At 45.7% G+C, this 25,728-nt stretch overlaps 1 protein-coding gene across 3 annotated transcripts in view; it reads right to left on the bottom strand.

The window, feature by feature from the left end:
• AGAP2 (ArfGAP with GTPase domain, ankyrin repeat and PH domain 2) overlaps window positions 1-25,728 on the bottom strand; it is a 144,387-nt gene that overhangs the window by 65,444 nt on the left and 53,215 nt on the right. Inside the window, exon 1 of one of the 3 annotated variants that reach the window (XM_061615003.1) lies at window positions 22,127-25,104. The exons of the other annotated variants lie outside the window; for them this stretch is intronic. Coding sequence (XP_061470987.1) covers window positions 22,127-23,828 — 1,702 coding nt within the window. The 5' untranslated portion in view covers window positions 23,829-25,104. Of the gene's footprint in view, window positions 1-22,126; window positions 25,105-25,728 lie in introns of those variants that run through there. 3 annotated transcript variants of the gene reach the window in all.

The raw sequence follows: 25,728 nt of genomic DNA, 5'->3' as shown, positions 1-25,728 counted from the left end.
TTCTCCTAAAGATACAGGATCAGTCTCAGGCCCTGAACCTGGCAACCCTACCTCCCACCCAAATTTAAAACAAAGCTGTCCCTGGCCACATCCACACCAGGCCTCTATTACACTTTGGACAATCATTATTTATTTATCTATTTATTTAGTGTATTTATATACTGCCCCATAGCCAAAGCTCTCTGGGAGGTTTACAATAACTAAAAACATTAAAAACAAATATACAAATTTAAAAACACATCTTCTAAAAACAATTTAAAAGAATTTATCATGGCTTCTCTCAAAGCCATAGCTCAAAGCCAATCATGGCTTCTCTCAAAGAATCCTGGGAAGTGTAGTTAGTGAAGGGTGCTGAGAGTTGCTAGGAGATGCCCTGTTCATCTCACAGACCTTCAATCAGAGTGTCTGACTGTTAACCATTCTCTCAGGGGAATAGGAGTCTCCTCTCAGCACCCTTCACAAACTACACTTCCCAGGATTCTTTGAGGGAAGCCATGACTGTCAAGTGAAATCCAGTCTGGTGTGGGTGTGGCCCTCTGATTAGCCAAGCCCAGCAGCTGTGAGGCTTTTAGAACACTGACAGTTGGTCCTTACTGAGCATGCCCCGCATTATAATAGGCTTCCAGCCAAAGTTTCTTAAATTAATTAAAAATCAACCACACATTTTTTTTAACTTTTAAACTGCAGTAGATAAAGGTCAGAGTATGGGGCAAGGTCAGTATTAGGATTACAGGTACTCTGTGAACATGGCTGATTTTTAATGAATTTCAACAGATTATGAGAACTCTGGCAGAAAAAAGTCCAAAAGGGCTCTGAGGTTTTTCTCTCTTTCTTTAGACTTTGAATTGCCCCATTTAGAACCTATTGGTATAACTGGATATTTGCAATGATATTTTTTTTAATGCCCAACCCATTTTTCAATGATTGTGGTTGTTATGGGCCTTCAAGTTGATTATGACTTATGGAGACCCTATGAATCAGCGACCTCCAAGAGCATCTGTCATGAACCACCCTGTTCAGATCTGTGGCTTCCTTTATGGAATCAATCCATCTCTTGTTTGGCCTTCCTCTTCTTCTACTCCCTTCTTAATGACAGCCACAACAAAAAGGCTTTCCCCCCATAACTGCAGGTGTAATCTGTAGTATTTTAACAGTAGATTTGTACTTTGAGATCCCAGTGCATGGCTAATTGGGTGCAGTAGGTATTTTGCTTGCCCCATTTCCTAAGCTGCCATTTTGTATCTGGCTTCCACAGATCGACCTCTGGGTTCTAAAAATTAAAGTGGACCCTCTAATAAGCCTAACATCTGCCCAAACCTGTCTTAAGGAAACCTACCACTGATATTTGAAACATATCTAGGGCAGAACCTATTTGTCAATTCCCACTATTGACAAGAGCTCCTGGAGTTTGTCATTCTGTATTCCATCCCCCACACACAAGATCCTGGCCACCCACAAACCTTGCATAAGCTCCTAGTGGGGTCCAATATTTCATATGGAAGTTTGAGAGTTAAAGTCCAGAGCAGGAAAAAAAACTTTCATCCTACTGGCACTCTGTAGGTCCTATAGGGAGAAAAAAGATTTCATAATAAGATATCTCCAGTTCGCCATGACCAACCCTTGGGGTAGGCCAGGAGATCCCCTGAGGCAAACCCAGTCCCCAGAGAGCAAAATGCTTTAAAAACTGGTTATATTTTCTGACAGGTTCAGCAAACTGCATCTCATCAGATCCATCTCAAGGAGTAAGGAGTGCCCGTGGAAGCCAAAACACCCAGAAAAAAAGGCTCAAGAAATAAGATCTGGCATTTCTCAGTTGTACTGGGCTCACAACAAGGGCAGCAAGCAGGAAATCAGAGGTGATAAAATTTGGAGAGTTGAGCAGATAGCAGGATTCTAATTTCAGTTTTCCCACTTAAACGGGCCAAAAGCAGGTGTTCAAATTTCCCAGCACCATCCTGCCAATTAATGGCTATCTTTGGCCCTCCAGACTTTGTAGGACTCTAACTCCCATCAACCCCAGCCAACATGGCCAATGGTCAGGAATGATAGGAGTTGTAGTCCATCAACATCTAGAGGGCCACAGGTCCCCCATCTCTGGTTTTGCACCTTCCTTCGAACAGGAACTGTTTAGTCTGGATCTATATCTGGCATGGTTTCCCAAAGCCATGGGAAACTAGAGTCACTGGAGTCAGGACAGGTACTCTCTCAAACCTGCCATCATCATTTCTCAAACACAACAGTTTCAGGGTGTTCAGACTGGACTTTCAAGAAGTTTCAAGGGCAGTGTTATGTTTATATGATATTAATTAGAAAAATCTCTGGGGGATGGCATCCCTAAATGGTCACCCAGTTTTGCATACAGCAGTTCTGAGGAGAATTTGGAGATTCCTGCTCAAATATCCACAGACTTTCAAGGGAAGAAAAACAGTTTCAACAGGACTGACAGCATTTCTCAATGGGCTTCCATGCATCCCCTTCCTTTACCTGTGTGCTTGACAAAATCTGTTGCTTTATTCATTTCTGTTTGTTCAGGATCAGCCTATCCTTCTTTGCCCTAATGGTTCAAACCAGGGATGGGGAACCTGTGGCCCTTAAGATGATGCTGGACCCCAACTCCTATCATCCCTGACCACTGGCCACACTGCTGGGGGCTGATGGGTACCACTACAAAATCCTGAACGGCTTGGGCCCTACTTATATCAGAGAGCACCTTCTACCCTGTGTTCCACCACAGTTTTTAATATCACCCATACTCTCTTGACTACACCACCTCTGTGGCAAGCTTATGCCATGCGATATTCCACAACTATGAAATTTCCTGCCGCTGGAGGCTTGCCAAAGTATAAGCCTTAAGAACTCCCAGAAATGCAGCAAAGCGGTTTCAAGTAGCTTGGCTAATCTATAGCTGGGGTTAAGCAGGCACAGAATAATCATTATGCCTACACGGCATTGCACTGTTGTAAAAAAAGGGGTTTTATTTGTGAACTGTTAAGGTCTTGTAAGTTACTTGTCCAGCGCCCTTGCAAAAGGAAGACCAAAAAATCCAAAATAAAATAGTAGGACAAGTAGTCAGAATTAAGACTCAGCATAACCTTATCTCAACCAACTTTTTAGGAGACTTTTCAAGATGTGGCAAATCCTGAATCAGGTTGGAACACCTATTAGTGGACAAGTTACAGTCACTTTTTGTGAAACCAGTTAAATCAACACACCAAAATCTGCATGGTCAGCCTGGGTAGAATGTGAATTGGCCCCAAGGCCATAGCTACTTCATGGAAACCTTGCCCGCTGCTCATTGGCATAAAGCTTAGGGGCATTGAAATGCAGAACTTCCATGAAGGAATTACAAAGGTTTATTAAGCAGCAATCCTGTACAGGGCTGAATGAAATACAAGTCCTTCGCAATCTACATTTTTTTCAGGCCTGCATACATTAGTTTAAGTGTAAGCATGTTTAAAACATAGAGGCTAAGCTTTCCAATACCTGGCCAGCTCAGCACCCCTCCTTACTCAGGGCAAAGACACACTTGCTATTGTGCCGGTTCCAGTGAGTCTCCATCTCTATTTTCTGAAAATGGGAACACATGCTAGTCATACCCTGCCCCTTTTACTTTAAAACATGGCTGGATCAGCTTGAGTGCACTTTTTAAAACTCAGCTTCAGACAGATTTTGCAAGTGATTGGTAGATTAACCCATAGCCACTCCAGGTGTGGCCAATGGAAATGCTTTGCTGTAAGGTCAGACAGAGACAGTGATTGGCCCAACACTGCTGTGGGCGGTCCTGAAAGGCCTAAAGTTGGCAATGAGGAAGTAAGGTGTGTCTAGCCAAGGAAAGAGTTGCTTCAAAACACAGCCAGAAAAAACATTTGCTGCTTTAGAAGCTACTAGTGTATCCACAGCCTCAGTATAGTCCAACCATACCCACCCACCCACACCGACCACACAGCATAATCCCTCTGGTCACAAAGCCTCGTTTCTCTTTTAATTCCTCCCAGTACCTTGATAGTTTTGGCACATAATTTGCTTTCCATTGATTTCCAATTGCCAGGCGCATGATTGATGCGTTCCAGGGAACAGGATCAGCTTTACTTCTCCTCCAGCATCCAGAGGAGAATGCCAACCTTATCGTACTTGGCTCTGAACCCTGCCAAGAGAGGCTGCTGTATTTCTTCCTGTCTTGTAAACCAAAAGGTCAGGTAGGACCCAAGATAGCAAATTACAAGATGGCTCAGATGGCTCTATGCCTGCCTGCCATTCATGTTAATTGCAGGCAGACGAAGGGACCAAGTTAAGATGGGGCCTCCAAAAAACCCCCCAAAAGAATGAAGAGGTAAAGAGAGACTTCCAATCAATGGTCATCTCCCATGTGTCCCATGGATTTCTGGGAAATCTCCCATCTGCAAGATTATTCTGCACGTATGCTAATTCTCATGTGTCTGTCTCTGTATAAAGATGCTTAGGGCTCACTGACTCATTCTGTTTTCCATGAACCAAAACTGTTGGGCACTTCCACCAAAGAGACAGAAAGACTAAGTTGAGTGCGCACACACCACTCACCCACACAGTCCAGTGCTTTCTTATACCACATTCACACCATACATTTATTCTACTATTATTCCACTTTAAATAGTGATGGCCTCCCACAAAGAATCCTGGGAACTAGTTTGTTAAGAATGCTGAGAGTTGTTAAGAGACTTCATATTCCCCTCACAGAGGTACAATTCCCAGAATTCTCTGGGAAGAGGAATCGACTGTTAAACCACTCGGGCAATTGTAGCTCTGTGAGGGGAATATGCAAGTCTGGCCTGTTTTCAGTGCCTAGAACAGAGGTGGGCAGACTTCAGCCTTCTGGAATCTACTTTGTTGTTGGTGGTGGTAGTGTTGGTGTTGGTGTCTGTGTCTGTGTGTGTTTTACTACAACTCCAAGATCCTCTAATGGGAACCAGGTACAAAAGACACACCCTTATAGCAACGCTTGGAAGTAATTCATTACAAATAACAAATTACTTGTATTTCATTACTTTTTTGAGAAACGAGTGGGTAATTCCTTTACATTTTGATAGTAACAGAACTAGGAGTAATTTAATTACTTTTGTGGAGTAATTGTAATGTTTCCAGCATTACTTTGGGGCATTACTGGGGGGGAAGCAGGGGAAGTCTTCTGCTCCTCTGATTCGAGGATGAAAATCAAGTGCCTCAAACTGGGCTTCTGTGCAGCGTCGCTCTGTGGGTGGGTAGGAGGCGTCGACGGAGGAGGTGGAGAGTGAGACAGGGTGGAGTGGAGAAAACAATTGTTTTAAAAAATGGATGGTGGTGAAGAATGGAGTGGAGGGAAAAAAGAGCAGGAAGGCAAGAACATGGATAAAGGAGAAGGAGGCAGCAGCAGAATGGAGATAAAGAACTGTGGAGGTGCAAGATGACAACCTCTGTGTGTGTGTGTGTGTGTGTGTGTGTGTGTGTGTGCATGCGTGCACTTGGCACACAAAGTGGCCTCCACCACCCTCTCTGGCTACTGTGTTGCATTTGCAGTATTTTAACTTTTTTGCATTTCAGGGGAAAATGTTTGCTTGGGTGAGTGTCCCTTAGTTGGCGGCAGGGCAGGGTCCGGGAGGTGGTTAAGTGAGAGAGATTATGCTTGCTGGCTTGGGAGGGGCACTTGGTTTGACATGCAAAGATCTGAGTAGTGGCCTCTGCCTCCCTCCCCACCTCCCTTACCAGCAGAGACACCACCATTGCTATCTTATGGATAAAAAGAATTATTCTACTACCTCTGTACGTGTGTGTTTATTTTTAATGTTGTTTTAGGCTACTTAGATGTGCAGCAGCCAAGGCCAGCTCCTGATAGGCGTTTTTTAAAAAAAGTAACTGAAATGTAAGTGTAGTGATTACTTTTGAGAAAAAGTAATCAGTTACCTTCAGAGAAAGTGTAATTGTAACGGTAATTACTGCTTTTATGGGCCATGTAACTGTAATTTATTACTTTTTAAAAGTAATTTTCCAAGCTCTGCCTTATAGTTAAAGAAATATAAAAGAAGAAATATGTGAGTACCAAAACTGAACTAAGTTCACAGCTCTTCCACTCAAATCTGGTGTCCCCAAGCTTTCTTTGTTTCAGCTGGATACTTTTGGGGAGGGAATTATTTGTTGTTGCCACTGTTAAACAATAGGGAGTCAGAATCCAATATAATTCAAAATCATCCAGGCAACCACTAGTAGAGCCTATCTTCTTTCCACACTTGGATGTGAATATGCAAAAGAATAATACAAACCAAATATCCTTCTGGGCACACACAGAATACCTTAACCTCAGCAATGAATGAAAAATGAAATGAACTGCCTTCAAATCAATTCCGACTTATGGCGACCCTGTGAATAGGGTTTTCATGCTAAGCTGTATTCAGACGTGGTTTTACCATTGCCTTCCTCTGTGACTGAGAGGCAGTGACTGGCCCAAGGTCACCCAGTCAGTTTCATGGCTGTGTGGGGATTCGAACCCTGGGAGTCCAACACTCTACCCACTACGCCACATGAATAGAATGGAATTATTCCAACTTTTTAATACACCTCAGTGTCTCAAGGTATTTCCCTGTTTTCCATAGGGGCATCAACATTCCCATCAAAAATTCAGGTTACAAAACGGCAGACATAAAAAAAATTAACAGCAGCTTTTGGACATACTATTTTTCACTGTGAAATTTCCCTACCACACACACTGGCACCTAATTTTACAGGTCAGGATAACAACCATGTATGTGGCTGTACCACAATTCACCCACTTGGCATCCCACAATGGTCATAAAAACATCCACAGGCAGAATACAAAATGCATCTCCTTTGAAACTGCAGCTGGCGTGCTGCTGATAAATGGTGCTGTTCTCCCTGTGTGTGCGGCTAACCGCAGAGCCCCTCACAGACATCTTCCATTCTGTCGCACTCTGAATGCTGAGTGCATTACTGCTCAAAACCACCCCAGGACTTTAAAAGAGGGGGAGGAATTATTTGATATTCACTTTGCAATTACAGGATGTGAATGTTGCATCTCTTACTCAATCATCCCCTGACAAAGCAAACAGAAGCATATAGATCTCTTATCTGCAGATCCCTTTCTTTAACTTATTTTGCTTAGGGAGTGGGGAATTGGTGGCCCTCCAGATGTTGCTGGACTACAGCTTCCATCATCCCTGACCATTAGCCATGCTGGTTTGTGCTGATGGGAGCTGGAGGCCAACAACATCTGGAGAGCCACAGGCCTCCCATCCCTGGTTTAGACTATAAAAATGTGTTTTATGTGTGTCATTACAAAAGCCCAAGCCAAGAAAACCTAAATCTTTCAATCTAAGCAAGTTATGAAAAGCAAGCAAATTTGTATCTTTATTTTTTGCATAATTTATTTTGCTTACACTACTCAAAGGAGAGGCAGAGATCAGTGCAGTGCATTGAAGCCCACTGGGAATCCAGCTGAGCCACACTCAGGATTCAGAGGCTTCACTAGAAGTAAGAACATAAGAACGTAAGAAGAGCCTGCTGGATCAGGCCAGCGGCCCATCTAGTCCAGCATCCTGTTCTCACAGTGGCCAACCAGGTGCCTGGGGGAAGCCCGCAAGCAGGACCCGAGTGCAAGAACACTCTCCCCTCCTGAGGCTTCCGGCAACTGGTTTTCAGAAGCATGCTGCCTCTGACTAGGGTGGCAGAGCACAGCCATCATGGCTAGTAGCCATTGATAGCGCTGTCCTCCATGAATTTGTCTAATCTTTTTTTAAAGCCATCCAAGCTGCATCTTGTGGGAGCAAATTCCATAGTTTAACTATGCGCTGAGTAAAGAAGTCCTTCCTTTTGTCTGTCCTGAATCTTCCAACATTCAGCTTCTTTGAATGTCCACGGGTTCTAGTATCATGAGAGAGGGAGAAGAACTTTTCTCTATCCACTTTCTCAATGCCATGCATAATTTTATACACTTCTATCATGTCTCCTCTGACCCGCCTTTTCTCTAAACTAAAAAGCCCCAAATGCTGCAACATTTCCTCGTAAGGGAGTCGCTCCATCCCCTTGATCATTCTGGTTGCCCTCTTCTGAACCTTTTCCAACTCTAGAATATCCTTTTTGAGATGAGGCGACCAGAACTGTACACAGTATTCCAAATGGGGCCGCACCATAGATTTATACAACGGCATTATGATATCGGCTGTTTTATTTTCAATACCTTTCCTAATTATCCCTAGTATGGAATTTGCCTTTTTCACAGCGGCCACACACTGGGTCGACATTTTCATCGTGCTGTCCACTACAACCCCGAGGTCTCTCTCCTGGTCGGTCACCGCCAGTTCAGACCCCATGAGCGTATATGTGAAATTCAGATTTTTTGCTCCAATATGCATAATTTTACACTTGTTTATATTGAATTGCATTTGCCATTTTTCCACCCATTCACTCAGTTTGGAGAGGTCTTTTTGGAGCTCTTCGCAATCCCTTTTTGTTTTAACAACCCTGAACAATTTAGTGTCGTCAGCAAACTTGGCCACTTCACTGCTCACTCCTAATTCTAGGTCATTAATGAACAAGTTGAAAAGTACAGGTCCCAATACCGATCCTTGAGGGACTCCACTTTCTACAGCCCTCCATTGGGAGAACTGTCCGTTTATTCCTACTCTCTGCTTTCTGCTTCTTAACCAATTCCTTATCCACAAGAGGACCTCTCCTCTTATTCCATAACTGCTAAGCTTCCTCAGAAGCCTTTGGTGAGGTACCTTGTCAAACGCTTTTTGAAAGTCTAAGTACACTATGTCCACTGGATCACCTCTATCTATATGCTTGTTGACACTCTCAAAGAATTCTAATAGGTTACTGAGACAGGACTTTCCCTTGCAGAAGCCATGCTGGCTCTGCTTCAGCAAGGCTTGTTCTTCTATGTGCTTAGTTAATCTAGCTTTAATTATACTTTCTACCAGTTTTCCAGGGACAGAAGTTAAGCTAACTGGCCTGTAATTTCCGGGATCCCCTCTGGATCCCTTTTTGAAAATTGGCGTTACATTTGCCACTTTCCAGTCCTCAGGCACGGAGGAGGACCCAAGGGACAAGTTACATATTTTAGTTAGCAGATCAGCAATTTCACATTTGAGTTCTTTGAGAACTCTCAGGTGGATGCCATCCGGGCCCGGTGATTTGTCAGTTTTTATATTGTCCATTAAGCTTAGAACTTCCTCTCTCGTTACCACTATTTGTCTCAGTTCCTCAGAATCCCTTCCTGCAAATGTTAGTTCAGGTTCAGGGATCTGCCCTATATCTTCCACTGTGAAGACAGATGCAAAGAATTCATTTACCTTCTCTACAATCTCCTTATCGTTCTTTAGTACACCTTTGACTCCCTTATCATCCAAGGGTCCAATTGTCTCCCTAGATGGTCTCCTGCTTTGAATGTATTTATAGAATTTTTTGTTGTTGGTTTTTATGTTCTTAGCAATGTGCTCCTCAAAATCTTTTTTAGCATCCCTTATTGTCTTCTTGCATTTCTTTTGCCAGAGTTTATGTTCTTTTTTATTTTCTTCATTCGGACAAGACTTCCATTTTCTGAAGGAAGACTTTTTGCCTCTAAGAGCTTCCTTGACTTTGCTCGTTAACCATGCTGGCATCTTCTTGGCCCTGGCGGTACCTTTTCTGATCTGCGGTATGCACTCCAGTTGAGCTTCTAATATAGTGTTTTTAAACAACTTCCAAGCATTTTCGAGTGATGTGACCCTCTGGACTTCGTTTTTCAGCTTTCTTTTTACCAATCCCCTCATTTTTGTGAAGTTTCCTCTTTTGAAGTCAAATGTGACCGTGTTGGATTTTCTTGGCAATTGGCCAGTTACATGTATGTTTAATTTAATAGCACTGTGGTCACTGCTCCCAATCGGTTCAACAACACTTACATCTCGCACCAGGTCCCGGTCCCCACTGAGGATTAAGTCCAGGGTTGCCGTCCCTCTGGTCGGTTCCATGACCAACTGATCTAGGGAATAGTCATTTAGAATATCTAGAAACTTTGCTTCTTTGTCATGACTGGAACACATATGCAGCCAGTCTATGTCCGGGTAGTTGAAGTCACCCATTACTACCACATTTCCTAGTTTGGATGCTTCCTCAATTTCATATCTCATCTCAAGGTCTCCCTGAGCATTTTGATCAGGGGGACGATAGATCGTTCCCAGTATTAAGTCCCTCCTGGGGCACGGTATCACCACCCACAACGATTCTGTGGAGGAGTCTGCCTCTTTTGGGGTTTCGAGCTTGCTGGATTCAATGCCTTCTTTCACGTATAGAGCGACTCCGCCACCAATACGTCCTTCCCTGTCCTTCCGATATAGTTTATATCCAGGGATAACCGTATCCCACTGGTTTTCTCCATTCCACCAGGTCTCGGTTATGCTCACTATATCAATGCTCTTCTCTAAGACCAAGCACTCCAGTTCTCCCATCTTGGTTCGGAGGCTCCTAGCATTAGCGTACAGGCACTTGTAAGCAGTGTCTCTCTTCAAGTGTCTTTGGCATTTGTGGTTAGGCCTGTGGTAATTTTGCTCTTCTGAATTTATATCCTGTGCCCCTGCTCTCACAATGCCTACTTCTAGGCCTACCCCTTTTAAAATTTCATCATTTCTTTGGTTTTTATCTCAGGGGGGAGGTTTATTCCGAACCGGACCTTTCTCAGCTCCTGTCGGGTTTCCCCCCTCAGTCAATTTAAAAGCTGCTCTGCTACCTTTTTAATTTTAAGTGCCAGCAGTCTGGTTCCATTCTGGTTCAAGTGGAGCCCGTCCCTTTTGTACAGGCCCGGCTTGTCCCAAAATGTTCCCCAGTGCCTAACAAATCTGAACCCTTCCACCCGACACCATCGTCTCATCCACGCATTGAGACTGCGAAGCTGGGCCTGTCTGGCTGGTCCTGCGCGTGGAACCGGTAGCATTTCAGAGAAAGCCACCTTGGAGGTCTTGGCTTTCAGCATCCTACCTAGCAACCTAAATTTTGCTTCCAGGACCTCACAGCTGCATTTCCCCATGTCGTTGGTGCCAACGTGCACCACGACCACTGACTCCTTCCCAGCACTGTCTACCAAACTATCTAAACGACGGGCGATATCCGCAACCTTCGCACCAGGCAGGCAAAACACCTTGCGGTCTACACGCCCATCACACACCCCACTGTCTATGTTCCTAATGATCGAATCACCCACTACAAGGATCCCTCCACCCCCTGGAGATATATCCTCAGCACGAGAGGATAGCTGCTCATCCCCCAAGGAATGGGTCCCTTCTAAGGGATCGTTTCCCTCTTCCTCAGCTGGATGCTCTCCTTCCCCAAGACCATCGTTCTCCATGATAGCAGGAGAGCTATCATCGTTGGAGTGGGACACAGCTATAACGTCCCTGAAGGCCTCCTCCACACACCTCTCTGCCTCTCTCAGCTTTTCCAGGTCCGCCACCTTGGCCTCAAGGAAATGAAGTTGTTCCCGGAGAGCCAGGAGCTTATTGCACCGAGAGCACACCCACGACTTCTGTCCAACAGGCAGATAGTCATACATGCTGCAGGCGGTGCAAAACACTGGAAAGCCCCCACACCCCTGCTGGCTTCTTACCTGCATAGTTTTGTTTAAGGTTTATTACTTCAATGGGTTGGAGACTGCGGTTTAGTTGAGGTCAGGGAACAGACGGGCAGAGTGGGGGGCCCTGGCCTCCTCGCCCTGCTGCCGAACTCGCTCTGCTGCTTAAAGTCATCCATTCCACACAGTAAAATCTTTTTTGCAGCCATAAGGACTAGAAGCACTTAAAAAATCAAATGCCAAGATTCTCAGGGTGCTTAATTCTTCAGCAAAAATTACATTGTTTTTTCTCCCCCTGAGTTTATATGGAGTTGTAGTATATGCGCTGCCCTGCTGACAAATTGAATCAATGCTATTTGATCTAATACGCCAATAAAACTGTCAAATAAATGTGCCTGGATCGTGGAGTTCACAAATTCCATTCAGCAGCGGCAGTAGCCATAATTTGCCAGACAATATAGTTTGTTGGGAATGGACCATATCTCAGTGGCAGCGCACATGATCTGCATGCAGAAAGTTCCATGTTCCTCCCTAACATTCCCAGTTAAAAGAATCTCATGTAGCAGGAAATGGGAAAGACCACTTGCAGAACCACTGCCAGTCAGAGTTGTCATTACTGGGCTATATGAGAGAATGGCCTGACTCAGTAGAAGGCAGCCTCATCTGAAATAGAAAATGTTACCCAACTGGCCTCTTCATACGTTACATTTTAAAATATATAGTACACACCTAAAGAAGTACAGCAAGAGTGACAAATACATGTTTGCAAACACATCATACAAGAACTCACCAGGGAGCTGGGATTAGCTGCGCTCACTGTTAAGCGTGTACTCTTGCTGGCAAACACAGGTTTGCCTCTGTGTGTAATGTACGCAAGGACTCACAATTGCACAGTAGAACAATGACGCAACTGTAGAAAGAAAGAGATTTGGGGGAAATTTGCAACCAGCAAGGAGCCATATGGTTCTAAGACCACAATCATAGCAGGACAGGAAGGCATCGTAAGTGGAGCCCATCTCTCTGACACAAGGCCGAATCCTCCACCTATTGAGTCATCCCCAGACTAACCCATGTAATCAAGGCCACAGAATGCTGCTAAGAGCAAGGTGCCATGCAGGAAGGGTCTGGTAAAACAGATAGCTCTGGGTTACTTGTGGGGAGGGATAGCATCTAGGAAAACAACTTCCAGACCAACAGTCATGGCAATTTGTTGCAGCAAAACCTGGCTCTGCAAGATTCAGAAGAATGGAGATTTAAAAAAAAAATTGCTGTTAGTTTTTGGTAGCTTCCTGTGGGTGTACATTTCATGAGTTTGCCATAGTTTGATAATGTAACAATTTATTTCCTTGATTTCTAATTTTTGAATGTACAGATTTTTAATTTTTTTACGGTTGTGTGCTTTTAAGAACTAACAATGTGGTCCTGTATTATCATTTTATTTTTATCTCTGTTTATAGTGTCTGACAATGGAGTCTCACCTCCAAGATGTGTTGAGCTAAACAGTGCCTTATTTCAAGAAACACCAGAGCCTGTCTCCTCTCTGTTGTACTTGCAGCAAAAACAAAGGTCACATCCACACTATACATTTAAAGCACACTTATCCCACTTTAACTAGTCATGGCTTCCCCCAAAGAATTCTGGGAACTGTAGTTTGTTAAGGGTGCTGAGAGTTGTTAGGAGACCCCTCACAGAGTTAAAATTCCCAGCATCCTTAAACTATAGTTTCCCAGGATTCACTGGGGGAAACCATGACAATTATAGTGTTAAGAGTGCTTTAAATGTATGTTGTGGGTCTGAACAAAGTCTTGTGGCACCTTAAAGACTTAAGTCTACAAAAACTTATGCCATAATAAGTTTCAATGTTTTTGAGATGCCACAAGAATTATTTTATTATAGGTGGGTGGAGACACCCTGGACCTACTCAAAGATGCTTTGTTGTATCAGAGTCTCTGCAATATTGCCATCACCTATTTAAATTTTTATCTTCAACCAGAAGAGCTAAAAACCTGATATATTCTAATGAAATTCTCTAGATCCAATGGATATAATATACCAATTCCCACAATTCCAAGGGAAGCTAGGAGGATGGCAACAAGGGAGAGGGCCTTTTCAGTGGTGTCCCCCAAATTATGGAATGATCTCCCCCAATGAAGTTTGCCTGGCACCAACATTGTTATCTTTTCAGTGCCAGATCAAGACTTTCCATTTCTCCCAGGCATTCTAACAGCATGTGCTGAGCTCTGACCCCATGTCTTTTACTGTGTTTATCTGTGCTTTATGGTTTTTAAAACTTTGTATGGTTTTTAAATTGTATATTTGTTTTCAATTTTAAATGTTCTTAATTTTTGTAAACCGCCCAGAGAGCTTTGGCTATGGGGTGGTATATAAATGTAATAATAATAACAACAACAACAACAACAACAACAACAATAATACAAGGCAAATAGTAGAATTCACAGACAAAGTCTTCCTGGTCTATTTATCTGAAGCAGTTATCTGACTACCTACAACAGGTGGGATTCCATATTGATTTTTTTAAAAAAAGATTTTCATGTTTAAGCAACACACTAGAACCCACCACAGACATAGAATACAACACTACACAGAACTGTCTTCATGCAGCTATTCTCCATCACACTCTAGTTTATACTATACACACCCCAAATCTATATACAGACACTCTCAGGGATTTTGCAAGGAAAATCACAGAACTACAGGTTTTGGGAGGCCCTAGCCCTAATCTTCCCCAAACTAGGGTCCTCCAGATGTTGCTGCACTTCGGCTTCCTTCATCCCCGACGAGGGCTCAGGTTGATGGGAGTTGGGGACCAATGATATCTGGAGGATAGCAGGTTGGGGAAGCCTGGCTTAGTACAACCCCTGGCCCTGCTCGATGCAGGAAATCCAGAGCTAGAGCATCTCCAAAAGATGCCTGTCCAGAAGGGCAGCAGCAGCAGCTGCTCTTGACCAATAACATAACTCTCCAGCTGTAACAACCAGAAAGGGGTGTGTGTGATGCAAGGGCTGTCATCTATTGAAATGCTGCAATCACAAGCTCAACACAGGTTAGCTCCTCCTCACAGATCAGGAAACTGATCTGGGGCAAGTAAACCCCTGCACTCAACTTTATTTTTAAACTTGCTGCATTTAATTGGTTCCATGGCTGGCGGATGTCAATTGTTTGAAACTATGGCCACCTTCTGTCTTTTTGTATTCTGCTGCTTTTAGTTATTTTGGCTTCATTTGTTTTCAGCTACTTGGTTATTCATCATCTTGCGATTTGAAAAAAAAAAGAGGGGATAAATGTCTTATTTATTTTATTTATATAGGTTTGATGACATGCCTTATTTTCATGCAGCTGCTTCCACCAATTGGCTCCTCACATAGATGATCTAAGGTCTAGTTTCCTGGTCACCTGACTTTCCAGGAGGGCCACTTTGAAGAGAGAATGTAATGGTCCACTGTTCAACACAGACTCTCTATAGTAGTCTGCCAGCTAGTTCTGTTGCCCCAGATGCCCCATTCTCCTCATCTCTAGGTTGGCAAATGGAGGGGGGAGGGCAAGCCAGAACAGATTTATCCCATGGACCTCCAGTTGCTGACTCCTCCTCTACTTTCATCCCATGCCAATTTGCCAGTTATTTGGCACCCACAAGTTAAGATGGCAAATAAGTCTGCAAATCTGAGAGGACATTTACTCTGGATTTTTGCAGAGTGAATTTCTGTGCTGACCCCACTGCCAACCATCATCTTATCAGGGGTACTGCCACATACTTAAAGGACTCCTCCTGCATAGAGGTCCATAATAGAAATCTGCATACGCTGATTGGTATGTACAGATACCTTTGGGCAAATTCAGATGGCAGGTGGCTGGGGTCTGATTAGCACCACAATTTGCAGGGTGTCCAGCTGCCTCATAAGCATTTTTTTTTTCTTTAGAACATATTTTAAAAAAGGTAGGGAAGGACAAGAGATTTGGGGCTTAGTGCAAAAGACTCGGGTCTCAGGCCCCTTGGCCCATCCCCTAAGAACACCCCTGCAACTTATCTAGCGTGACCATCACCCATCTTGTACAAATAACATCACCCAAATTCAGTCACTTTTGGCCATGCACAAGTGCCTTAAAAGCATTTCCATCATGGTATGTGATCCTCCTTCTCACTTTGCATAAGTATGGAAATCCTTTAGATGTGTTTCCTTAACATCACAACCCTAATTCCAGGGCAGGCTCTGCAGAACAATGTAGGTTAGGGGTGGGGAACTTTTTTCAGCCTGATGGCCACATTCAGTCCTGGGCAGCCTTCTGGGGGCCACATACCAGAGGCAAAAGTGGGCACAGCAATAAACAACAATTTTGCCTTTGTACAGCAGGGTCGTTTCTACACATACTCGTGCAGACCTCTCTATCCTCCATCCAGGCAAGCAGGAAGCATCTGAGTTCAAGGACAAAGTCCAGCCAAGCAAAAACACCCAGAGAAAATGCAAGGCAGGGCTGGCAAGGGATGTGGCTCAGGAGATTGTACAGCCTTGGGAGGGTCCTGAGAGCCAGATACAGATGACCCAAGGGCCACATTTGGCCCTCAGGCCTGAGGTTCCGCATGCCTAGTATAGTTGTAGAGTAACCTGTGCCTACAACCATTCCAGTTTCCACCAGATAGCATAGTTAGTTCACTATTTGCAACCATATCTATACTACAAACTATACTCACTTTCCTTACTAACATGAGGCTTACCTCTGAATAAACATGCTCAGAATCAGACTGCTGAACAGCCATTGGCAAGGGGGCAAGGATCTCAAGGAGAATTCTGTTGAGACTTCTCCACACCAAGTTCCTGGAAGCGACAAATTCCTGGATTTCTTGGGACAAGCTATGACAGTTAACATGGGAAAGCTTGCAGCATAGATATAGCCTAATCTATACCACACTAGGTGTCAAAATCGTTATTTTAAAATGGAAATTTCCACACACAAACAAAAAGAGTACACCGTCTTCTCGTTACTGAATGTCTGCTTGCTTCTGCACCATAGAAACTGGTCCAACAAAAGCTGCCATCTTGTTTTTCTATATTCGCCATTCCCTGGATCTGGCACACTGCAATAGACACCTAATGAATTGCTGTGAAACATGAGATTTCCCCCACCATGGTACAAAACAAGTACGGTACTCAACCTGCAAGTCATGACTTTCATTTAGTGTCACAAAAAAACTGCAGAAGGCTAGCCATGTGAATAGCCAGTAGCAAAAACAAAGAACTCCGTAGCTCCTTAACGGCAAACGAGGTTATACTGGCATAGCTTTTCCTCCATGTATTTGATGAAGGAGGCTCTCCAGTCAATGAATGCTTATGTACAGGACTTTAAAGCCGCTACAGGAGTTTTTGTTGTTTCTACAAACAGATCAGGGCTTAGAAGTGAGGCAGCTAAATTATCCAAGAGGGGGACATACACAAGCTGTGAGATTGGGACTGTTTAGTTCTAATCCTGATTTTGTCTTGGACTTTCCAGGCAACCTTCAAGAAGGCCCAAGACTGCATCTTGAGCTTGTGCCTCAGTTTCTCTTTAATCTAAAGCAAGGCAACAATCATCATCATCATCTTAGAAGAACTGAAAACCATCAATGGTCAGTACTTGTAAATGGCTCCTTACACAAGAGATACTATGCTCACTTCATTATCAGCAGCTGTAAGAAGTTCCATTAATCTTAGGAAGCCTATCTGGGCACAGAAACAAGAAAGCTATAGAAAAGAATTGGCTGCTCTAGGAAGAGGAAACATTCCCTGGACTGTCATATATTTAAAAAGGCAGCTGAAAAAATTGTGGCTCATTTCCTAAAATGGCACGTATCTGGATACCAAGCTGTCATCACAAAGGAGGGCTTGATGTTTAAGTTCAAGACTTCCTTGAATTCCCCAAGATGACTCTTGGCCACCCTACTCTACCTCTTCCTTAGCATAGTGATTAACCATGCTTGGCTGAGAAAACAGCCTATTGGTGCTTTCACACAGGGTGCCTAAATTGGGTCTTCCTTAAATCCGTGTATGCAAGAACATACATCCTTAAGAATGTACATTCAGTTTCTCTTCCATATTTTATCCTGCATTATTCATATGTTGAGGTGTGGGGGAGAGAGGGGGGGAATGTTAACACACAAAAACCCTCAAAAGGTGCTTTTCATCATGAAAAACCCATCTTGGGAAGGCCAGGGCTGCACAATTAGTATCCCATCAAGCTGAACACAGCTCACTAAGGGCTTGATGCACTTCCTGGTTTTGCCTCCTGCAGGCTAAATAACCTGGAAGCCCTTCCAGACTGGGACATGCACTGATTGGAACGAAAGTACATCCAGCTGAAAACTTTTATAGGTGTAAGCAGTATTGAAAATAGACTCATGTGTGATCACCCCAATAGCATCATATGCACAAATCATCATTAATGCACAATAAAAAAGGATGTCTGGAGGGGTGCAGGACTGCAGGAACTGGGGCTATAATACTCAGCGGATGGGCTGCAATCAGCTTGGTAAGGCCTCAAACAAATTGGGTGCTTTTTTTTAACTGACTGTCAGCCACTCTAAGCACTTTTGGATGGATGGGGGATACATTTTCATACAGAAACAAAATTAAGTTGCACAGACTTAGTCTAAGGCTACAGCTCTCCCAAAGTGTGAAGTGCCAGATGGCAGCTTCTACTCAGCTCCCTCTTCAGTGCTAAACCAGAAAGATGAAGCTCAACAAAAGAGAGGAAACTTCCATCCTGCCTTCATAGCAGAAAAGAAGTTGCACAGGATGGACAACTCTTGCCGATACTGGGTTCATCCCCTTTTTTAATGGGGACTGCCTGGCACGTGTTCAGAATTATTCTAACAGCATTGTACATGTGTACTGCAAGATTTTTAAATTTTGTTTAAAAAGGTACATTAAATGCATTACTAGCTGTTTTTCAAAACCTGCATATGTAGACACATGGGTAGTAAGAATGGCAGCTTTCTTGACTTGGGAGACTCAACAAAATGTGAGAATCTGACATAATGCTTTTTCCCCCTTTTTTTTACGTAACCCATTCTTCATTCAAAGTATACCTACCATGCAAATTTAGTTCCCCCCAAAGAGTCCTGGGAATTGCATTTGGTGTGGGTGCTAAGAATTGCTAGGGTGCTAGGAATTCAACTCACAGGGCTCCTGGGGGCAATAAATTACTATTAAACCAGTTGTAAGTCTCTGGTGTAGGTAAATGCCCACAGAGGATCATATGAAGATAAGAGCAGCCCTGCTGGATCAGGGCAGTGCCCCCCCTAGTCCAACATCCTGTTCTCACAGTGGTCAACCAGACGCCCCAATGGGAAACCCACAAGCACAACTTGAGCACATCAGCAGTCTCCCCTCCTGCAGTTTCCAGCAACTGGTATTCAGAACCACACTGCCCCCAACCATGGAGGCAGAGCATAGCCATCATGGCTACTAGTAGCTGAGCATTATAAACAGCCCTCCCTGAACTGGGGTTAACTGACCCCTCCCCTTCATCCCTCAACATTCTCCTAGTTACCAGAATCTGTTGCCTAGGAGATCTGAAAACAGAAATATGACCTTGAAGGAGGAAAAGGATGAGCTCTTCACAGTACCATGTAGATTTGCAGGGGTGTCTCTTGCTAACAGCACTGTGGGAACGAGGACTTGCCTTAGTTGAACAGAGGGAGGAACTAATGCCTGCCTTCTAAAATATACCCTTTAATCTAAAACTTTCCACTGCAATTAACCTCTCACTTCAGAGAGAATTAGAAGAACAGCCCCTCTGGCTAGAAGGTCTCTCAACCCTCCCACAATAGGAACACATCAAAATCAGAAGAACAAGTAGACTTTGATGGGCTGGCTGCGAAGCCACTTAAGCCCATAAGCTGGCCTTTTGAGGGTGCCAGGCATAGAGATTTTTTAAAAACCACTAGAAAATCTTGTGATCCGCTCTTAGACAACCAACAACTAATTTTAAGAAAGAATCCTAAGCATGAAGCCTCACATGATTTACCAAAATCTTTTGATCACCAGTTGATGGACATTTTATTTTTTTGTTAACCTCAGTATTCTTACAATTCTTTAAAATCCTAAACTGTGTGCCAAGGGAACTGACACATTAACTGTACATCAATATATTTAGGCAATATAAGCATATTTGCATAATTTGTTATACTTGATACTGAATTGCGTTTCACTGTGTACAGGAAGCTACATTATACCAAGTCCATCTAGCCCAATACTATCTGCTCCAACCTTCCTCAACCTGGTGCCCTCCAGATATCTTGGACTACAACTCCCATCATCCCTGACCATTGACCATGCTGGCTGGGGCTGATGGGAGCTGGAGGTTCACCATCACCTGAACAGCACCATATTGGGGGAAGGCTAGTCCACTCCAATCAGAAGCAGCTCTCAAATGTCTCAAACAGAAGTCTTCCCCATCATCTATCACTAGATTCTATTATTGGAGATACCAGAGGTTCATCCTGGGACTTTATGCGTGCAAAGCCTATGGTCTACTGCTGAGCTATGGTCCCTTCCCTAAAGGAACAGAAGGGCAACAGTTAAGGAATGCAACTGGAAGCCATGAGATAAATCAGAGAGAGATGAACAAAGAAACTTTGGCTTCTTATGCAGTGAAGACTTCTTTTGACATATATGACAATGTGCTACTTATTTTCACAACCTGAGGGCCAGAAACTTGCTTTTTTTTAAAAAGAAAGACACACACAACTGAGATTCTCAGTTAAAACTCTACAGCAGGCATTAAGTTTTTCATTGACTTTGATGCCAATATAATATTGTAGAAGACATACCAATTTCTGTTAGAACGTTCATAACACCATATAGCCCACATACAAAGGGAATGGTGCCTGGATTTAATAAAAAAACATTATTTTATTTTCAGTGCCGGTTGCCTATTAGTTTTAGCTGGATACTGATAATTCGTGCTTGGTGAAAAAGAGCAAAGAGTGGCACCCTGCTCCTCATTCACTGTCAAGCACAATTGTCAGCAACTCTACATAATCATCTTTCTAGAACTCAAAAGATCCATTCTGTGCATCCACCAACACCACCAAATCTGCCTCTCATCCAATCCTCATGAAGCAACCTGAAAAATCAGCAGAATTCTTGGTCAGCACAATGAACAAGAGAACCATTTGCTGCAGAGGTTGATTACACTCCTGTTCTGCGCTTGCTTCTTCTGCCTCAGCAGGGTCCAATTCAGTCTGCTGTAGAGGATGCAGAGATAACACTCTTCCAACTAGCCCAACCTTGATACCAAAAGCTTTTCGAAGTTAGCAGGGAACCTCCTAGGTAATCCTGAAATCATAACCATTCATTGTGACAAGATTCTGGCACAAAATATATAAGGGGGGGAAGAAAAGAGATTGGAAGAAGAATGGCGTTGCATTTGAAAAATCTGTCAACAGTTAGCCATGGCTCAACTAAATGGAGCCCTGGGATTTTGTTTCCAGAATGGCATTCCAACCTCTTTCATGTGCCCACTTAGCACAGCAGTTCCAATACAACCTCAGAAGCACCTAAGCACCCTATGGTGACCCCTTTAACATCTGGCCTGTTGATCACAGTCCACCTCCACGTGGAAAACCTTGCTGGAGAAAGCATCGTCATCATCCACAGACACCCAATAGTTATATTTTCACCTCACTCACCCATGGAAGACACTGAGGTTTTGAATCCCATCTCTCTCTCTCTCTCACACACACACACACACACACACACACACAGAGAGAGGGAGGGAGGGAGGGAGAGGGAGAGGGGGAGAGAGAGAGAGAGAGAGAGAGAGAGAGAGAGAGAGAGCGCTACTCTACTGCAGCACATGTTTGGGCCCAAAAGACCCCTCCTCACCTCAATGAACTGCTCCATTTTTAACTGCACTTTCATTGATGGCTGTCACCTACCCATCACTGTGGCAACAAAGTTAAGCAATCCAGAACCTTCTTCCCAGAGAAACTCCAGGCTTCTTTAACAGGGTACATCCACCAGTGGTTCTCAAGGTCTCACCCTCCCCAAACATATTAATGAATCTTCTGTATTAAATCTACAGAGATGACTTTACAGAGAAGGGGTGGGGAATCTAATGCCCTCCCGGTATTGTTGGACTCCAGTGCCCACCAGCCCCAGCCAGCAAGGCCCCAGTCCAGCAACATCTAGAAGGCCACAGGTTCCCCACTCCTGCTACAGAGGTCCATGTGGAGAAAAGATATTGGCCAGAAGCCACACAAACAAACGTGTGGCAGAGCTGGAAAAAGAACTACATAGGTTTCTAGTGTGGGACCATCTCTCTTGCGAGATGTAACTGCAAAAACCACCCTAGTGTTTCCATTTTAATATCCCAAAACAAGGTTCTTGGGTCCAACAACCTCCAACCCAATAACAAAACATCTTGGGTCCTCAAGCCTCTCCCCCATCTTCCATATTTGACCTTCAGCCCCTACACCCAAAGCTCACTGGCCAGGAACCTCAATCCATCCCTTTCATTCAGAGACAGAGAGAAAATTCAGGCCTCTTAGGCCACCATACTTACTGGGCAATTCTCCCTTGGCCAGTTCAACGCTGAGGAGCTCCTTATGGCTAAGGCTCCACCCAGGTCCAGGGTGAGTGGGGGTAGAAGCTGGACTCTTGGTGAAGATGCCACTGATAAACTTGAGCATCTTACGGTCACGGGTAGAGGCCCGACCGCCCTCTCGGCCTCTCTTCAACCCTACAGCTGCCTCTGAGGAGCAGGAGCCAGAAGAGGCCAGACTGCCTGGGCCATGGTTGAGGTCACTGTTGTCCAAAGTCTTGCTTTTGTTTTTGTGGGGGGATAGTTTTGCCCTGGATCCCCCTCTGGGGACCGTTTCCCCACTGCCCTTGACAGCTACCTTCATGCGGCCCTTTACTTCACTCTCTGGCCATGATAGACGATTGGGGATGGCCCCCTTGTGGCCCCCTTTGCCGGCTTTTGGCTCTGCACTCACTTTGGCCCCACTGGTGGTCACTGTCTTGAAAGGCTTGTTGGTGGCCAAGCGAAGCCGGCGGTTCCCAGCAGCCGGGTGAGGAGAGGAGGCTCCCGAGTGGGAGAAAGAAGAGCCACCCACTCGGCCCAAGCTCATTTCCATGGGCCCAGGCTCGGGGCCACCCCAGCTAGCATGACTGACCAACATCCGGCGCCCTGGCGCAGCAGCACTGGAGGAACAACTGGCAGTGTTAGGTGGAGGAACTGACGACTCGTCTCCAGGCACCCCTAAAGTTTCCTTTAGCCCAGCCTTGGCGGGGATCGGAGTCACTTCTGGCTTTGGTGGAATGGGGGGAACAACCGGAACCAAAATGGCTTTGGGCTTTGGGGCTATAGCCGGAGCTGCTGAAATCACAGTTACTTCAGGCTTGGGTGTCACAGCTGGAGAAACAGAAGGAACAACTGTCTCAAGTTTAGGAGCGGGAGGTGAAAAGTGGGTGGCCGGAGGCAGCTCAGGTTTGGGGGGGATGGTTGGGGCAATAGAAGGAACAGCTGGGTCAGGTTTGGGAGCCAGAGGTGGGGCTGCAGAGGGCACCACTGGCTCAGGTTTGAGGGGCACAACCAGCTCAGGTTTGGGGGCCAGAGGCGGGGCTACAAAGGGTGCCGCTTGCTCAGATTTGGAAGCCATCACTGTCACAGGTTTGGGGGGCAGAGCTGCTGCAAAAGGGGGCACCACCGGCTCAGGTTTGGAGGCCACTACTGGAGCAACTGAAGGCCCCAGCGTTTCAGCCTTCAGTACCATGACTTGTCCTTCTGGGGTCATGGTGGCTTTGACCTTTGGGTCCCAAGGGCTGCTTTGACTGCTACTGCTGGGTGGTGTCCACGAGGAGCCTGGTCGCCCTGTGCCATCTGGGGATGGGGATGAGCCCGGCGTCCCCGGGCTGCCCGGCGACAGCTGCAGCAGGTAGTCCGGCGTGCTGGCGCTGCTTGTGCTAATCCAGAGCGCATCCTGGCGGTGGAAGATCCGCTCTTGCCTCTTGATCTTCGCCGCCGCCGCCGCGTCCTCCTCGGCTTCCTTGCGGCCCTTCAACCCGGAGGGATCTGCAGGCGGAGAGCTAGAGGCGGCTCGGGCATGGTCGTCCCTGCTGTCAGGCTGGAGGGGGACCCCATCGCCCGCCCCCGCCTTCTCCTCGCCGTCTTGCTGCTGCAGTTGCTGCACGGATTCGAGCTTGACGAGGGTCAGAGAGATCAGGTAGGTCGTCCTGCGCTGCAGGGTCGCTCCTCTGCTCATGAGTGCCTGCGGGAACCGGCGGCGGCGGCGGCCGCCACGCCGCTATCCAACATCCGCCAGACCTTCCTGCCTCCGCCACCACCCCCTTTGGATGGCACCGGATGCCAACCGCCCGTGGAACCTAACGCCCACCACGCTGCTCTGTCCGCTCACAAAGAGCAACTTCGGAAGAATGTTGCAGAAGCCGTCTGGGCATCTCCCGGCTTTTCCGAGGCGGAGGTGGGTCTCGGTGGGGAGCCCTTACCTGCTCCTCTGCAGACGGGCCGCGGGCGTGAAGGTGAGCATCTTCCGACCAACCACCTGCCCCCGAAGGCTAAGAGGAAGAGAAGGCGGCGGCGAGAGAAGATGGGTAGGCGGTGCAGCTGGTGGTCCCCGACCAAAGGCAACTACAGCCAGTGCCAAACCCAATGGGGATGCAATTCCTCCGAGGGGGCTGAAAAGGTAGGGTGGCGGAGAGCGAAGGATGGCTGCTCCTATACAGACAAGCCGGACCACGGAATTTTAAAAGGCGGGGGAGAGAAAGAGGAAAAATCAGAGCTCCGTCGCAAGCAGAGCCCCTTTTGTGGTGTTGCCGCAACCTCGGTAGCCCCTCGGTGCAGACCTCACAGTCCTGGCAAGGCGCCAGCCTCTCTCGCGCTCCCCCGCCGGGTCTTGTCACTTGCAGCCCTCCGCCAGCGGTGCATCCTTCCACCCCACCCCACTTCCCCGCGACCAGTCCTTTCTCTCTGGCTCACAGCTTGCCGAAAACCTGGTCTTTTAGACTGAGGCCGGGATACCTCCTTCCTGTTTTCCCCCCCGCTCCGCTGCAGTAATTCCCTCCTCCGATTCCTCCGCCGCCACCCTTCCTTGTGACTTTTACTTTTTTAACGCCTGGTTTTTAAGGAGGAAGAGGCGGGGAAGGGGTTATTTGCACGCGTTTTGTGCTAATTCTATATAGTCTGGGAGAAAGCAGAGGCTGGTGGCGAGCCGAAACGCGAAGACCAAGGTGGTGGGTGGGATCGTGAAAATTAAAAAAAAAAACCACAGAGCTATATCGGCACCAGCAGTGACTGCAAATCCCTTTGCTGATAATTCCCAAATAAGAAAAAGAAGCAGCAGCAGCAGTTCTCCCTATGCTTTCATCATTTGCTGTATCCTACCGAGTTATAGAAAAACCAGAAAGGAGAGATAGAAAAGAAGACCAAGAAGGGGATGGGAGAGAGATCCTGAACGTTATCACATTGAAAATACACAAGCCAAGAAGTGAAGGATTTCTGCAGGGGCATGTGGAAATCCCGGACTGGATCACATGGAATCTCTGCCCGACCGCGCGCGCACGCACACACAAGACAGCCTGTCTCAGCGATTCATCAGGCACTACACTGGGCGGGCCTTTCTCAAGACAGGGCATGTCTGAAAGCTCACACGCCCTTCCGGCACTGGTAAAAGCAAAAGAAAAAAACCACGCAGATGTGGGCCTAAAATTAGCCAGCGCTGACTGGCTTCTTTCGTTGGAGAATCCGCTGCAAACAGCTGGAGAGGTCCAACATCTGGAAGCTTAGCTGAAGATGCAGCTAACGTGCCCCAATCCCCCACCTGCTATGGGATGATCATTAGGAGAAGGGAAAGCATGTTAGGGAAGACTGCAAGTGGAGTTACAGGTGGCTGCTGTTGTCTTAAGCTTTCCTGTGAGTCCACCCATACCTCTATCAACTGCTCCTCCCATCCATTTCCACACATGCCGTGCCTATGACTTAATCAAGCAGGAATGACTCTGGTGTACAGTTTCAGTTGTAGGGTGTTTCTTTTTTGATAGCACATTAACAACAGCAGCAGCAACAATCTTTCTTACATTTGTTAATCGCTTTATATAAAAAGTCTCAAAGCAACTTCACAAGATAAAATACAGATAAAATCTATT

The sequence above is a fragment of the Rhineura floridana genome, chromosome 3 (genome assembly GCF_030035675.1).
Source record: "Rhineura floridana isolate rRhiFlo1 chromosome 3, rRhiFlo1.hap2, whole genome shotgun sequence".
NCBI classification, from domain to species: domain Eukaryota; kingdom Metazoa; phylum Chordata; class Lepidosauria; order Squamata; family Rhineuridae; genus Rhineura; species Rhineura floridana.
The sequence above is the reverse complement of the archived record's forward strand: the minus strand, read 5'-3'. Positions and strand labels throughout refer to the sequence as shown.